Raw genomic sequence first — 17,932 nt, 5'->3', positions numbered from 1 at the left:
ATCTGCATTCACATGAACTGTTCCCTTGATGTATCACTGAAACCACTGAAGTGCAGTTATCAGGGACTTGAAAATAGTCAGCTTTAGACGGGCTTGATTCCTTAACTTCAAGAACCCCTGTTGTTTCCCAGCTGGAGTCTACTTCCCAACCCTTCACCAGAACTTGAATCTTATCTCGTCTATCCAAATGTTTGGGACTCTGGACTGCGCTTCTATCATTTCGAAAGTCCACATTTGCCCATGTACTGGTCTCTAACTCTGCCTCAAACTCCTGGACCACTGTATCCCCTTGTGCACACAGTTTTGGCCGTTTCCTTTTTACGACACTCGGGTTGTCCACTCAACCTGTCTAAAAATTTCTTCAATTCTATTTGTATTCGAGTCTATACATCGCCAGGGTCCACAATTTACGCTTGCGTGAGAAACTGCACCATTACTTTTCCTTTTGACTTAATTCACGTTTCGAAAAGACGCCTCTTCAACTCTACTAGATACACAACCCCTTCTCTCAACAGTACATGGGACTTCCTCATTAACAGTGTCAATCTCTTCAATCAAATTAGCTTTAAGATGGTCATCAACTAAGCATTTCCAAAACATTCTATGACTGGACTCAATTTCTCTCATATCAATTTCACTGACACCTACTGGAGACAAAAACTCAGGTGCCGTGAGAGGTACATCCTTAAAACTTGTCTCTCGAGTAAATCCAAAGAACTCAAGAGGAAGCTCAGTTTCCTCATTCTCACTGCCCTCATAGCCAGAATCACTCATAAAGAAATAGTCATCTCCTTAATCGTTCGCTGATGCACGTTCTACATAGCACTCGAATCCCTAAAGTCTGACAAGTTCTCCAACTTTGACAAGAACTTTTCCCTACACTTCTCCTGTAGTCTTCTCTGTTTCTTGCTTCTTTATCAACCTGCGTCAAACTCTCACAGCGCTACACTTGCTCCTCTTCCTTTTCAACATGTGACTTTAACTCACTATCCCCCATTACTTCGCCAAAAATTTCAAATGACTGCAAACTCCGCAGATGCAATGTTTTTCTCGAGCCACTCACGAGGAATCACGATTAGTTCCTGTCTGGTTCTTTGATCGTACTGATAATTGATACCTACTTGCTCTTCTCAAATTATTTCTCCCAACATACCCAGACCTAACTGTTCTCCTTGATACTGTCTCAGAGTTGAAGTTTTTGACTCGTGCTCCTCCAGTTTGAACGAAATATTGAACCTGTGAAAAATTTCTCTCTCTCCCTCTCTCTGTCTCTTGCTGTCCTTACCCTGGCAGCTGTCAATTGCCAAGTACCAGCTAACCAACTTCCTCCTCTAAGCTCTCGATACTCTGAACTGGCCTTTTTCCTCTCAAGAACAAACAATTACTAACACGGACAGTTTTACTGACTTTGCTCTCACTTAGTTTTTCCCTCTTTAGACCACCTCAAACTCTCACTTCTCTCTACTTCGCCTCACAAATTTCTTGATCTTGGCCAAGGCCCTGTAGTAAATTTCTGTGCCTTAGAAAGCTAATACACTACTCTCTTCTCTGCACAAACTCAGCCTCACGCAATTTACGCTCTTGACTAAGTCAATTCACACTCTCCAAATCTCAAGAACAGCTAAATGTTAACAATACCCACAGTCGAACTCCAACTCAACTGAAAACTGATTTGCACACTCGCACTATCTCGTTCTCTCCCTCTCCGTCAAGCTACAACTTGACTCTGTCCATGGGTTTCTCTTTCTTCTTCAATTGTCGTTGCTTAAATCAATTTTCATTTACACTCTTGTTGTTCGTATTTGCAAAGTCGAACGTCCAACTTACTTTGTCTACATGTTGCTCATGTCGGCGGTAGGAAACTAGTTGGAATAATGAATAGATTCCAGTAATCAAATAACATCAAATGGATGAACAAGAAATGTAAAAGGTTACAAAATCAAATAAAAAATCAACCAGAGATTTATTATAAATAATGGTTCACAACTTTAACTCTGTAGCCAACTTCACAATATTTTTTTTATCAAGTATAATTTTTAATTGGTCCTTTTTTTGTCTGATCCTAATCGGTCCAATAAAAATTTGTCCCTATTTGCTTCCCATTGGAGCCGGTATAATGAACAGCCTCTTAAAATATTCCACCTCCTCTATTGCGCGAAGACTGCATTACCTATTAATTTTCTCGTCCACTCTTTTTCAAATGAAAATTGCCATACTTTGTAGAGATTGTCACATCTACTGTTAAGGTATCCGTCTAAGGATTCAAAAAATTTGTCCATTCTTGTATACGTAAGAACAAGAAGAAACTATAAGACCTATTTTATAGGAAACACCGTTCTTATAAGTATCTATAACAGTACTGTGGTGATCAAATTAGCAGCCGATAATACGAATAGATGCACCTTGGTATGTATGTTCTTTTTAACAACACAAAAGGATTCTCTAAGTAATTATTCCACCAAACGAACCTAACAGATTAACGGACTTAGATTATATGTAGCCCCCTATAACGGTGAAACCCACTTCAATTGCATAAAACTCCTTAGAGATAAATGAACCCTCTCGATTATAGATATAGTTCTGCGTTTCAATACGTGAAGAAGATTTTATCAACATTTTGGTTTTTATGGTGATGAAGAATGTAGAATTTTGTACTTTGCTTAGGCTGACTAGCTGGGGACCGACTAGCGCCCAAAACTCTAACAAATTGAAAAGGGTGTGTTGATGGCTCTCGGACTTCTATTGGAGGGTTACTTAATCCCCATTCTGCTCTTGTCGGCTGTAAGAAACTATAGGTGGAATAATGAATTGATTCGAGTAATCAGATAACATAAAATGAATAAACAAGTATTCAAATCAAAAATCAACCAGTTTTATTATAAAAGATGGTTCACAACTTTAACACTGTGGCCAAATTCACAACTAAAGAGCTACTATTCTTTCAATTCTACAAGCTCTCAATTGAACCACTTTGTCTAACTGCGGTTCTCCTGTGTTCTCAAGTGGTCTGATTTCCAATTGCGCAAACCGGCGTTCTGTTTTCCAATCGCTCAAACCGGTGTTCTGAATTCATCAAGTCAGTTCAACTCTCTCAACAATGTTTTTGTTATCACAATTTCTCTAGAGGTCAACTCCTAAGCTACAACGCTGTTATGGCAGTGTTTTAGTAATGTTGTTGTTCTAATCCTTAGTAACTTATCATGCAACAACGTACAAGAGTGATCAAAACAAAAGACATTGTTCACTTCGCATTATGAACCACATTAGTTATGCCCTTCTTATGTAACGTTTGCTATGACTTCAAATGAACAATTGAATGACCTGAACGCCTTCTCTATACATTGCTGACTTCTATTCAAGCTATTCAAATTAAAACAAAAGCAGTATCAGACTTATGACGCTACCAAATAATCAATCGGTCAAACTATGAATTCAAGAACTTCAGCCTTATTTGGAAGTTTAACGTCCCCCCTACAATATCAATAAAACAAATTCCCCAAAAGTGACAACGGTGGAACTTGTCTTAAGTGTGTACTTACTCCCTACCATGTTTGATCAACCTGAGGTAAATACCGGACGATAAACAATTTTATAAATTTGGTCATGTTCAGAAAATCAGTTTTGCGCCCACTCAACTTCTAAGAAGCCTTTTTTTGTTCGACAAATGTCTGGTTTGCCAAATGAATTCCAATTGCAAGCGAGCAACCCTACTAACAATCCTATGGTAACCGATTTACAACATTGAAGTTGTATCCAATTCAATTGCGACAGTTTTGTGAGAAAATTAGGATTTCCCAAAATCTACAAAAAAGAAGATATTTTAAAAGGCACAAGATAGCTAGTGCGAGTCTCTGCGTATTACTATAACAGGATGTTCGTTCGAAGATAACTCTCAATGTTGCAATAAGAATATTAAATTCTGTGAGAGAAATGGTTGCGAGAATTGAGTGTGCAAAAAATGCAAAAACTCATCCTTTATAGCATTAGTTATCGACTTCCGTTACATTCTAAAAGGTGCCTGCGATTTGAGTTCCTAAAAAAATAATCTTTTATTTATTTGTGTACACTAGGTGAACTTGTTTTTTTTCACAATGCAAATGAGTCCTGCAACATTAGAAGAGTGAAAAATTGCCAAAGAAGTTTGACAATCGCTACAACACTTCGGAATACATCTATCAAGTACGCAGCAACTTAATGATTATGGAGTATGGTCCTAGTGGTCATATTGTGCCTAAAGAGGCTGTAATCATGGAGTTTTAAACACCTCAAGTCAAACAAGTCGAAAACTAATTATAACATGCAAATTTTTGCCAACTCTAGCTAGGTGTAAAAATTTGTTAATTTGCATCTGCTCGAATAGTGGAGATATATTGTATTGAAATAAGATTTTTCACTATTTGCAACACAGTTATGCATCACATTTGACTCCATGTAAAACAATAATTGCAAAAGTTATTGCTAGAATCACATGAAATGATTTCTTGATTTTGAATTTTTTCTAAAAACAAAATTGCTTCAAATCTGACAGCTTAGAATACATATTTGAAAATCTGTTATAACATTGTTTTGAAAAAATTCTTTGATAGCAAACAAAACACCTTTTTCGTCGGAGCAGTTGATGCAATCAGCAGAAAAAGTTGTCAAAGTACTACTCGAAAAAAAACGTTTGCTGGTCTATTAAAATTTAATACTGTTTTCTGCGTATTTGCATTTTGGCATAGTGGTTTTGATATATGAATTGTGTTTTGGTAAAAGCTTGAAAGTTGATGAGAAGTTACAACTGAATGCTGGAATTTATAAGCTAATAAAATGCTGAGCAGCAAGGTTCTCGTTTGCAAGTAAATTCATCAATTCGAAAACCTCCGTCGACACGTGCAGTTTGTTCATAATCTTTCTTTTTTGTACAATTGAACAACTTCAACCATTTTTAGCGCATATTCAGATTATAACATGCTTTGTTATAGTTTCAGGTAACCATTCAGAAAAATTTGAAGCATAGTTTCGAGTTGAGTTTTATAACTACAAACATTTTTCATCAACTCAATATTATAAGCAAGTTAGTAGCCCTTTTTCCTTATTTCGCCACACTCCGAGCTACAAATTTCATATTGGTGGGTTGGAGGGTTAAGGTTGGCCGGGTTCGACCTGTCACGACAAAATATGTGGCATATGTAATGAACTTAAATTCTTCATTAATTGCAGACAACGGTGTTAAGGCGCAGTAAACAAATGGGTTCTTCAAAAATCTGGGTCTATTTTGTCCCCCTTCAGTGTATTTTATGCCCCCACTTATAAATTATGTGTTGTTATAATTACTATATTTAGAAAATATTATACGTTACTTTATTTAAAAATAGCACGTACGCCTAAGGGCGTAGAGTTAAAAGCACACTAAGCTTGATAACAGAATAGATGCAAAAATATTTTTTAAATTTACCCATAGTTTTTGCATTTCTTAAATAACTTTCCAGTGATTCTTAAACCCCAGACAGAATAACGGAAATGACTTAGCGAAAGCGGTCGCAAAATCTTTTTCGATGTCTTTCCCACATTTTCTTTTTCGCCCTTGAATGTTTTTTTTCTGCCCACAGAAGCAAATTAGTTATTGTTATATAGCAAAGTGTAATGCAACGTGCTAATTGAAAAAATAGAACGTGCAACTGGTGGTCGTAGAAGTTACGTGCCAACTAAACGGGATAGGACGAAACAGAAGAGATCCCCTTCCCATTGTAGATCCCAGCTAAGTGGCCATATAACGTACTAGAGACAGTTAAAAATACTGAACCCCTTGCAAAACTTCACACTTCTCTTGATGGGCTCATATTATTGTTGACTAAAAAAAATACTCGTCTGAATGTGGTGAATTTTTTAATACACATTATCCAATGCATTGTCCATGCAATCTTAGTTAAATTGCATCAAAACATGAATGATTCATTGCAAAGTACGAAAACTTAATTGCGACTGTTCAGAATTATATCCGAATGCTTGACCTCTGGCCAGAATTTTTGTCCGGCAGCCACGTCTCTTGGCCAAGTTTGCAGAGTGCTCTTGACATGGTCCAAGTCAGCTTTATCTGAAATAAGCATGTACAGATAGATTGAAACAGAACGGAAATTAGTTATCGAAAAATTCGAAAACAGGCCAAGGTACTCGTTGTAAAGATAGCGACCACCTCACAATCTCACATGCGTGCATACAGCATGCATTCGGGGTCGGGAGCAACAGTCGCAGCAACGGGATTCTGGGTCGGGGGTAGCAGTCAGCGAAACGAGAATTCAGACCTGGGGTCGGGAGGGATGAGATTACGGGTCGCGGCGGCAGTCGGCGGAATGAGAATCAGGAGTGGGGGTCGGTAGTATGCGATTAAGGTTTCAGGCCGCAGGCAGTGGAATGTGAAGTGGTGTTGGCTTTCGGGAGGATCGGGAGGATGAGATTACGGGTGGGGGTTGGCGGTCGGGGGGGGGGGGGGGGGGGGGAGATGAGGGGAAATGATGTCCCAATTAGTTTTTTCAACGACTTAGTACACTCCAGGGTCTTCAAAAATTTGCGCAGTTTAGATTGCGTGCGTTTTCTCTTTGAAAATTTGTTGCTGTTATCCTGCTCTTTGTAATCATAGTGAAAATTTGCAACTTGTTGCTATCCTCAATTATCAGGCCATATTGTTCATCTTATAAGATGTTCAAGTTATAAATACTTCATCTTAAAAACTTCCTACTAAATGTTGTAATTATAGCATAAGATAAATCTTTCGCTTAAATAAAGGTTGTAAAGGTATTTTTGCGTTGTTTATTAAAAATCATTAATTAAGTGTTATTAATCATGTTATTTTCCAAAATCATTAGTTCGGGGCGATCGAGTTCGGGTAAAATATGATTAAATTGAGTTTGAAATGAGTTCGCTGCGTCATGAGTTTTGCCGCGTGAAAGGAGATCGGTAAAAGTTTAGGTTACGTGGAGCGGCAATCGGAAGTTAACGCTTACCATCTTGAGCACGGCTGGGCAAATTAATATGTCCAGCTTGACGGCAGTCGGCAATTAACTCTGGCAATAGACCGGCAGTCGGAAATTAATTTTGGAATGTTGGGCGGCAATCTGCAAATAAGTCACGCATCGCTCAAACCGAGGTTAATGATTCATAAGTCGTAAAATTTGCAGATTTCAAATTGTAAACTTTGACATGAACATAAAAATATGCCATACCAAATAACATACTAACTTTTTTATGATTCAGCTCTGATTTTCACTGACGTCAAGCTCCGGCTAGCAAGAAATATCTTCCTAATAGTTTCTATTATAAATTCAATAATCTTATTATGGGCCGATAATGCTCATAGATACAACCATGTGAGTAAATTTTATTTCTAAGATACATAAACAACTTAACGAATCATATGTTCACTGACTCCAAGTTAATAAATTCAGAAAAAAAAGAATTAATAGCAACAAAATACACGCTTTATACTTTCAAGCAATATAGGTATAGATATAAAACACCACAATGGGGTGAAAAAAGGACACTTCATCTCATCTGTAGACTTATTTCTCTGATTTAAGCGATTTAATTAATATTATTCCACAATCATTCTATCTTATCAAATTTGCATCTCGGTTTCCTAATAGAGGTTCTCTGACAATCACTTGGCCTTCTTAATGAAACATCTGCGATCTCTCCTACATGTTTAGAGTAGAAATGGATAAAGATCTTATCTCTCAATTAAAAAAAGATCGAGTATCAGAAAATCTTCCTTAAACAATATATATGTAAAAAGCAGCAACTTTTCTCAATTCTGTTCATCAGCTCCATCAAAAATATACTCAACAACAGCAAAAAGTTAATAGTGAGCCAGAAATCATTTACAGGCCTTAAGTTAAAAATCAAGCACATGTATCTGATCTATATTCTAATATCTTACCAAAATTTGCAAAAAAGCTAAATCATTTATACTAAATGAAAAAAAAACTTATATTCCAAAGACACATTTTAATAACATGAACAAGAAGCTAAATATTTAGACTTAAAAACAGATTCCAAAGTTCCCAGCTTACATCAATACTTTAAATAACGGAGTCAGAATTTTCCAAAGAAAATGAAGAATTCCCTTTTTCATGATATTGGCGCAGCAATTGAAAAATTAATGGAAACACTGGATCTGTTTGTTTTATTCACATGGTTTACTCATTTGCGCGTTCAATAAAATGTAAAATTCTGTCAATTTACTAATAATGTCTTCTCTCAGAAACTCATATTGGCCAATTCTTAAAAAATAGTTGGGCTCTGTTTTAGCGCCTTGAATTGTTTTGAGATCTAAAAACAAAGTGTCACAATACCATGTTTTTTAAGCTAACAAAAACGAGCAGTGATTTTTTTGTTAATCTCCTAAATGAAGAACCACATATAACTGTATTCATTGAAGAAAAAGTACAGAATGTTTTTTTTTCGAATTATTTTTAATAGATGACAGAGGGCCTCCTTAATGATAAACCAATTAAATTTCAATTAATGACATTCAATACCGGTTGCTCAAGCACCAGTAGATACCACTATAGAGATAATTAGATAAATGATGATAGCACTACTTTTCTGCCCTCCTTTTTATCTTAAACAGTTCTGTGAATTTCGGCTGCTCTTACTATTTTCACCTAATTTTTTGTTTCTTGGTTATGATAAATTTGTTTCCAGAACTTGTTTTCTCGAAATTGACTACCCAGAATACGCAGTTAAGCGATTATAATAACATGATTTTTTTTCAATAAAAAACTTTGACAACAAACAGAACAAAACGGAAGGATGGATGATCACAATCAGGGACATCAACCAAGAAGAACGTACCTTCGATATCTGCGGACACTGCAGATTGACGTTGGCGGAATCTAAGTAGCATATCGATAAAATTTTAGAGCAAGTCGGGGCCAGTGGGCAAAGATTCGTTCAAACAAGTAACATGAACCATTTAGTATGCTATTTTCGGGGTTTGTACGGGTTGGTTAAGGGATGGTGTTGTAAGAACCACTTTTAATTTGACAGCTTTTTGCCCTTGCTAACATAAGGAAACGTAATTACATAACCTTTTTCCAGGGTATTTTTTTAATTTGTGTCTTTGGGAGGTTTTAGCCGCACAAGTGACGAAAAATAATTGTTCGAGGCTGCATGTTGTCTGCAGACCACATTATACGGACCTCGTATCTTTGACCATAGTGAATTGTGGCTGCTGTTTCAATAATTCAAGCTAACGAACATCCAGTGCGGGTTCTGTGTCAACTTATTTGTACGCGCCGTACGATTCCATATCGTACAACGGCTTGACTTGAAAGGCCAAATCATTATCTTGTTCATTATTGGTTTTGAAATTTTTTGAGACCAAACTTAGATTTGACGGATGTGAAATGCTTGTGGGCCAACATTTGGGGAACCAAATGGCGAATGGTAAGCAGTTTTTATGGGCTGCAAAGTACTCTAATGGCGAGACAGCATGGTAGAAATCCTGTCCAAGTATCATTCCAACGTCTCTTTAGCTGTATCTTACTGGATCTAGGATGGCCAGATATAGGTAACATTCTTGCATTGAATTAACGTTAATAACGTCGAAATCCACATTTAATGTTACCCCTACATTGGGCTATAAAGTGAATGCCTCGAAATCTTCATTTTTATAAGGTGTAACAGTCGGTTTAACCAATTTTTGTCATTGATTTCTTCCGTGTTTATACCTCAGAAGGTCTGTTTTAGCGCTATACCCTGCAAACTCTGTCTAATTGCAAACCTATGGGGAATCCAAGAATTAATGCAAACAGGATTGCATAAAACTGACGGCGTTCTCACGGCCGATGGCTGCCTTTAATACAATTCAGCTTGAAGTTGATGCCCATAAAAAATTCTGTCGCAGCTTCCGATTACTCCCCTGTTGCGTTTTTGCATGAAAATTTTTTGTCTTTGTTATTGGTGCAAATTTTTCTTTGTTACTGGGTTGACGATATCCTATTTCCTGGTTTTAGTTTCGGTACTTTTAATTAAAATTTGCACTTTGGCTGCCTCCTTTAAACAGTCGTTATTATCCTAAACAGTAGGTTTTAGACAAGGCTTATAACAGTTAAGAACTACCATGCTTCCTTCGTCTTGAGTGGTAGGCTCTGTACGTCAGTGTTGAGAAGAACTGCATTGTTTGACTCCGAAACATATGAGAGTGATTAAAAAACCCCAACACAATTTGAATAGTTAATGGTTTTATCCCTATTTTTCATCTTCGATGGCGGAAAGCTGCTGGATTTGCCCACGTGGACACTAACAACCGCTCGTGGTTGGCCAAATTTACGTTCTAAGGTTCTCGGTGCGTCTTTGTGTATTGAGCCGCAGTAGGCGGACTCATTAATAGCTGTGTTAGTTTAGCCCTTTACGAGGGTCCTCAGGTATCTGAGTTTTACATATTCATTCAGAGATTGAGAGTCCATCGCGAATTTAAATTGGCCATACCATTCGTGGCACTGTGTCGGATTCCCACTATATTCGGAAAACTTCTGTTCGAGTAGTGGGTTACTCCTCTTACTAGTTGTGCCGTCAAGCATTGCCTTAATCAGGCTTGTGTATTCCGCTACTGGCGCCGATATATATATTGAACAATTTTAATAGCGAAAAATCTAGCAAGATCTTCTATTGTATTTTGAAGTTTTTTTGGGATGGATTGCTTTTTGTCGCCAAGGTTATAACCAATTAATTATTATGCTGCAAAAAGCTGGATTCTCTTATATGGATGGATACTGACTACCCGCACCTGCCATTGCACTCTGATCTGTAACATTTCGGCTAATGATGCAATTGTCACTATAAACTTAACCACTTATACTCTAGTCCAAGTCCAGCGTACAGATAGAACAGTCGTCCTACCGAAAAAATCAAGGTTTGCCGAACAGAACGCCAGCTGTGTAAAGAATCGCAAATAACTCTATCATAATTTAATTATACATTGGCTTTAAATGTTGAAAGTCAGAACCTATTTATAACCACATATTCACCTGGTTTTATTACCAGCAACCTGGGGATTTTGTCGAAGAAATCAAAATTGTGCTTTCATGGGCTTGCGTCCCGCGAAAGATAACTGATGCTGTTTGTTGTCATTTATTTGGATGGGCATCAGCTCTGTTTTTGTTTCAAACAAAACAATCAAATCAACTTAACCTTATCATATACGGCGACAAGTTAAGTGATTATCGCTGCCTACTTATCTCTTTTTTTTCACTGGATGCAAAGGAATGATTTTTTTCAATATGCTACGACCTTTCTAGGAATATTGGCTCAGTTTTGGAGTGGCATCTTTGTAATGGTGCAAAACAATCAATCTTTTGATGATTCATTTCATGTAAACAAGCTCTAAATCAGGCGAGCATCGTTTTATCATTGGTCCGAAGTCAGCAACTGGTGGTTTATACGTCAATGTCCTTTTGATGCTCTTTTAACAGTTATCAGTCTAATTCTGATACCTAAGACCAAAGCTGGTCACGGTTCTATTCAAAGACGTACAGAAAACCGATAATTATTAAGTCTTAACGCTATAAAGCTTTTCCGAGATTTATGCTTAAATGGGAACCATTTTCGTACACATATCAAATACGTGAATCTGATTGTATAATTTTTTCGCGAGAGGTAGACAGAGAGACACTGCAAGAGGTAGACAGCAGCTACTATCATACAAGCAAACGGATTATCAAAGACACGTTTACTCATTTAATCAAAGTCCAATAGAACTGCCGCTTTCACATTTAAGGGACTGAGGGATTTATGAAACAAATAGATTATTTTATATCACAAATGTTTTCTCAATTTAATTAAAATAAAAGTTGTTGAAAAAACTACTTTGATTTCGCAGATAGCGACTTTAATTGCGGAAAATAGTGGCTAACAAGTGCCAAAAATTAAAAAAAAATTCGTAGAAACCAGCTACACTAAACTACCAGAAGTTGTTAATTTGAAGTGTGAAAAAGTTAGTTACAAAAGTTAGCTATTTTTGATGCAAAATCCGCGAACTCATACTCGCGGAATGAAGTGACGTGTTATTTTAACTTTGAGGTGGCTGAAACCAGAGTGTCGACTTAACCAAAATGATTGAAATCCTATACGCACTGTCGCTAAAAAGAGTTGCAAAGGCAAGTACACTTACTTGCTGAAATTAAACTTAGCAACGTTTCAACATTGGTCCGAAGTCAGCAACTAGTGGTTCAGACGGAAAAGTTTTTCTGATTCTCTTTTAACAGATATCAGTCAAAAAACCTATAATTACTAAGTCTAAATACACCTTATTTGATGGGTCGATTGAATAGGTTAAATGAAATTCTTTTTTTTTGCACTTTTTCCGTGCTCGATACGTAAATTAGAACCATTTTTGTATGTATTTGAAGTATATGAGTCTGATTGGTAATTTTCTCGCTTTTATTTTTTTTATATTTGAAACAAGGACTCTAGGGTTTGGAGACTTGGAGCGAAAAGAATTACAATTGCTAGTATACATACTTGTTAAAAAACTTTTTGCTGTCTAATGTAGCATTTTATGGATGCTGAAATTTTATTGTAAAACATATAAAAATTTCTATATTTATACCAACTATCAGAATATTGCTTCGTTGGGTTTCTAAGAAAATTGCCTGATAATTAAGGGACACTGGAGCAGTTATATAAAAATTGAAGTTTTGACTTTTCGGATGTAAATTCTCGAAAATTTTCCGTACGGACATATTGGGAGTATTGTACAATCAATAATGTAAAGAGAGCATTGTAGGGGTACAATGAATGAATGTTTTGACAATCAATGTTTTACGATAATTTTTATTTACAACTGCGCTAATGCGTGAATTTTCGAGATGGAGGCGTTGTAAAGATCAATACCAATTATTATTTTATATTATAAATTACAATCTATTGTTTCTTAGTATATATATATATATATATATATATATATATATATGTATATATATATATATATATATATATATATATATATATATATATATATATGTCAATTAGTAAAGTCGTTCCTTTGTCGCCATATCCTTAACACTAAGGGCCTTTTTGCATAAATTTGCATGTTTTGTGAAATTAAAGAAGTAAAATGGACAAAAATGGTCCACTTTATTTGGCAAGGCGCTAGCTCGTAATAAGACTCGTTTTGTCACGACATAGAACGATCTAACTGTTGCTTAAGAACATTTCACGCACCAATTGTCCAAACAGCATCCGCAATTTTTTAGCACCAAATTGTGTTTCTGGCTACAAAATGGCGGAGATCAATCCGGATTCCAAATGTTGTAGTGTTTGCATTGATACGTACATCACACCTCGCATGCTACCTTGCGGGCACTCCTTCTGTTCCGGATGTCTGCAGAGAATTTTAGATGCTGGATGCGTGAATTGTCCTACTTGTCGTGAACCTTTCCCGTGTCATGAGATCCATAGATTTCCTGTTAACTACGCGCTGATGGCGGTAAGTGGTTTGAAACTGTTACTCTTTCGATTACTGGAATAGAAAAAATTTTGGTTGAAAATACGACCAACTGGCCTCTGATCAGGCCGTTTCAAAATAAATTGACCTCTAATTACACCATTTCAGGCGGAAATGACCTCTGGCAATTATATTCTGAACTCAAACCAATATCATCCGCTCACCGTGCTATAAAAATCAGCTCTGGCCAGACCTTAGTGATAACAGAACGATTGTTGATTTTAATTTCTGCGATCACCTCGCATTTTTTAAGGTTTGGAGCCGCCTCTGGTGCAAATACCATCGTTCCTTCCGAACTGTGGTTAAACAGGTCATTTGAAATCGCCTCTGAACAGACGTTCGCTGATTCAAGGCTGATGCGGACATATTTTTGAGCCTCTTCGAACTATTTCTGATAACAATTTTCATCGTTCCAAAAAAGCTCCGATGCTCTGATGTATTATTGGTTACGTGACTCTGCTTGAAGTCACTGAGAACTTCTGGCGTTTGTCGAGAACCGCGAAGCGGATCGAGATATTAAGTCAGAATTCCGAAGTAAATTCAGCAGAATCACGTAACCATGCTTAAAACACGAATCGCACACGTTTTAAAATGCCGAAAATCAATTGAAGTCAGCTTCTGGCTAAGTAGCAACTTCTGGCATTTTAACTTCTGGCACTGCAGAATATCGGCATTTTAAAATGTGCACGTGACTGTTTTAAGTCAGAATTTCAAAGTAAATTCAGCAGAATCACGTAACCATGCTTAAAACACGAAACGCGCACGTTTTAAAGTGACGAAAGTCAACGGAAGTCTTCTTGCTAAGTAGGAATTTCTGGTATCTTAACTTCTGGCACTGTTGACTTTCGGCATTTTAAAATGTGCTCGTGAGTGATTGAACAGAATTTCGTGCATTAGAGCCCGACTGCGACCAAAAGCTCAGAACATCACTGGTTATAATTTTGGGTGTTCGAACGAGTAAATTATATAAATGATTCGAAGACCTGGTTCAAAGAAATATCCAACTTTAGTAAAAGTTTTTGCTACGCATGCTTAAGAAACAGATAATATCGCCTTTTTTATTAAACTTATTGATACAGGCCTACTGCAAATCTTTGGTTCACTTTCTGAATAAAAGAGAGTGTTTTTTTTAATAAACTGCTTCCTCTTCTGAAAATGATGATGTTGATAACACAGATATTTAATTTTCAGGCAATTGGGGAGACAACAGCAACTGATTTGTCTCAGGCAATCAGCGTCAAATCAGAAATCATAAAAATTTTTTCAGTTGGATGACATTGTCTGGTTGAATTTTCAATTTTCATGCAATAAATTTTTTTAAAGCCAAGGTATAAGTCAACTAAACTTATTCAGAAAATTTTTCTCCAGTCTTTCATGTCAACTGAAGACCCGAAGAAATTGTGTTAGCAAATAAGTTTGGTGGCATTTACACTCTCAGTGTGGCATATCCCTAGTGATCAAAAATTCAAAATTTCGCAAGAATCTTGCAAAAAATCTTGAAAGATAATGCATAGTTCTTCAATTGATCTCGCAAGAATTTAATTCTTCTTGCAAGTGTCTCGCAAGATTTTGTATTCTTCTCGCAAGAATATTGCAAGATTTTGAATTCCTTATTTAGTTACCTGGCTGGATGACGATGTCAGACGAGTTAAAAATATCAAGGCTGACCATGAAATGGTAGTTTTTGAAATTGGCCTTTTTTGTCGGAATAATTACTCATATCTTGTTATAAACTGACTTTTTTGAGTTATTTCTAGTATGATTTGGGTTGTTTTTCCCTCCTCCTTTTCATTTCCGTGCTTGAGACCTACAGTGGCGGAGTTAGGAATAATGTTAGAAGAATACTTGCCGATAGGGTAAGGTGAAAATCAACCCACAAAGCTATCCAAAAATACAATTCTAACATAAAACAAGAGAAACAACTGTCGGAAAAATTAATCAAGTCATATCAAAAACTGACTTTCTGAGCATATCCATTATGATTTGGGTTGTTTTTCCCTCCTCCATTTGCATCACGGGCTGGGGAACAGCATTGGCTGAGTTTAAAAAACACCAAAAATTAATAGACTGCCATAAAATTTAAAATAAAAAGAGAGTCAAAATTTGGCTAAAATCGAAGCTCATTGAAAAATCTAACGTTTTTTCAATGAAGAATTTTCTGAAAATTTTTTTTGCATTAAAAACTCCATATGGCTGTTAGCTTGGTGTAGTATTTTTTGTAGCGATGTAAAAAAACCGACTGTTGGTTTCCTTAAATATTTCATGTTAATCATTTCTAGTTATTTCTTGGGAAAAGTGTATTTGAATTCCAAATCTTGCCAGAGACTTTTAAGATTCTTGAAAGATTTCACAATCAGGAGTTTAGGAAATTATGGTAACAGTCAATTCAATTGGTTTTCAGTTGGTTTTAGCTACCAAAAATACAAAAGTAGATTTTCAAGAAATTCGAAAGCTTGCAAGATTCTTGCAAGACTTTTGCAAGATTTTGAATCTGGGCTAAAAATTATTTTCATTAAATTCGGTTTTGTAACTTGTCCAATAAACAATAATTTACATCAAAGGTGTTTTCTAAAACTATAAAATCATGATTTTTTTCTTGGATTCATATCGTGCCAGATTCTTGCAAGTATCTTGCAAGATTTGAATCCGTTCATCACTGAGGATATTAAACTGGATCCTATACGTTTAAGAATTTACAATTTTCTTAAAGATTTTTTACAGGCGATGCATCGTCTTACAAGTTTCTAAAATTCAGTCTTTCAACTTAAATGTTCAATTTATGGAACTTGTAAACTTGTATATAAATTAAACATTGAACCTATAAATGCTCCAAGTTATTTCATTCAACCTTCCAATTTGAAAGTTTTAATATGTATTCCAATATTCTTTCACGGAACATGTAACTAATTAAGTAAAAATGGGTGTCACAAATTCTGATTTGACCGCGCATCAAGATCAAAAAAGTGTGTCCCGTGCACGATCTACCTAAGAAATTCTTCTGTCGAGGAGATGACTGTTATATTTTGGTGTGCAAGAAGTGCTGGTCAAACAAACATGCGAAAACCCCTCATTGTGTTGTACCAGTCGAAGAGACCGAAACTGGTGGAAATTCTGATGTTCGAAGCAGCGATTCTGTCTTGAGTTATCAAAATTCAGATAAGTTCCTGGCTGACCAGTTGTCTGAAGCGAATTTGAAAGCTACGGCCGCACTTCAGCAAGCTACTTTCGTCCGAGAAAAGTTGAGAGATTTTGGTATTGGATCTGATGGAGATGAAAAACAAATTAAGACCCTTCCTTGTAAAATAGGAAAAGAACAGGACTCACGTGAAGCTGCTGGCAACCTTGCGACGAAATCAAACTTTGGGTGCGCAAAATCGAATCCAGTAAGCTCATAAAGCGAAAATTTTTTTTATAGGGATTTTATTGGTAGACAAGCGTAAAATACTTTTCTGTTGACTGACTAGCTTACAAGATTGATTTGACAATTGTGAATTCAGAGATTTTTGGTTTCTGCGGTAAAGTAGGCTGTAAACATAAACAAAAATTGGAAATCAAATCAAGCAAAATTACAAAGTCCAATTAGGAATCAATGAAACCAAAATTGAAGCTTGAGCATCAACCTCTTCAATTAAAATTTTAAAAACTTAATGAAACTGTTACTCAACATACCGAAAACAAAGTTTTGTTTACAGCTTGTTATAAGATTATCAAAGTGTTAGAATGTGAACATGGTGCCAAATGACAGACGTTTCAAAATATAGACTTTTAAACCAAGCTAATTGGCAGAAAAATTGCCTGCAATGTAATTATATGAGCTCATTTAGCCATCACTCAACATAGTCTGAGAAGTATATAGTCTTTGAACAAAAATTTAATGCTCGCGTGTCAGGGCCATGCTTCAGCGGTCTTTGGGACTTAATATGAAATTGTCACAACCGAACGAAAGAATAGCACGCAGTGAGAACACATTTTATTTCTCTTCGGCTGTGTGCAATTTCTAAGTCTGTCGAAGTAATTTGCAATTCATATCTTAATAGATAGAAATTATGGTGAGTGAAGAAATGAGCGCTTAACCAATCAGAAACAAGAATTACATATTCCTTACCTCTGATTGGCTGTTACGAAAACCTCGATATTTTAGCAAGTCTGCCATTTTGACTAGCACCATCAATCATTAAGGGTCATATTTTAACCAAATTTCCTGAAAATTTATGTGTTTATTTATCTGTATAGACCGCAATGTTTTTAATTTTTTCCCTTAAACCGATAATCATAATGCAAAAAATTGGGCGCCTTGATCCTTTGAAATCTACTACAAACACTAAAACGAGTCCTGTTTCTATCTAAATATCAAAATCTTTCTTTACAAATCAGAACTAAAGTCTAAATGCTTTCAATTAGATATGTACGTTTAATTAAGTATTAAAACATGGATTAAATAGTCAA

The 17,932-nt window shown here is 36.1% G+C and overlaps 2 protein-coding genes across 4 annotated transcripts in view; both read left to right on the top strand.

Annotated features, from left to right (window-relative positions):
- LOC142345630 (vacuolar protein sorting-associated protein 33B-like) overlaps positions 1-17,932 on the top strand; it is a 227,883-nt gene that overhangs the window by 70,356 nt on the left and 139,595 nt on the right. The gene's annotated exons all lie outside the window — the stretch shown is intronic.
- The window catches only part of LOC142346066 (uncharacterized), a 56,543-nt gene continuing 43,481 nt past the window's right edge, over positions 4,871-17,932 (top strand). For 2 of the 3 annotated variants that reach the window (XM_075398565.1, XM_075398563.1), the window contains exons 1-4: positions 4,964-5,056; positions 13,236-13,468; positions 14,678-14,713; positions 16,441-16,869. In XM_075398565.1, the coding sequence (XP_075254680.1) occupies positions 13,262-13,468; positions 14,678-14,713; positions 16,441-16,869 (672 nt within the window). In that variant the 5' untranslated portion in view covers positions 4,964-5,056; positions 13,236-13,261. Of the gene's footprint in view, positions 5,057-13,235; positions 13,469-14,677; positions 14,714-16,440; positions 16,870-17,932 lie in introns of all 3 variants that reach the window. The other variant, XM_075398564.1, reaches the window with a different exon arrangement.

This window comes from Convolutriloba macropyga, chromosome 9 (genome assembly GCF_964194025.1).
Source record: "Convolutriloba macropyga chromosome 9, txConMacr16.3, whole genome shotgun sequence".
Taxonomy (NCBI): domain Eukaryota; kingdom Metazoa; phylum Xenacoelomorpha; order Acoela; family Convolutidae; genus Convolutriloba; species Convolutriloba macropyga.
This window is presented reverse-complemented; position numbering and strand designations above follow the sequence as displayed.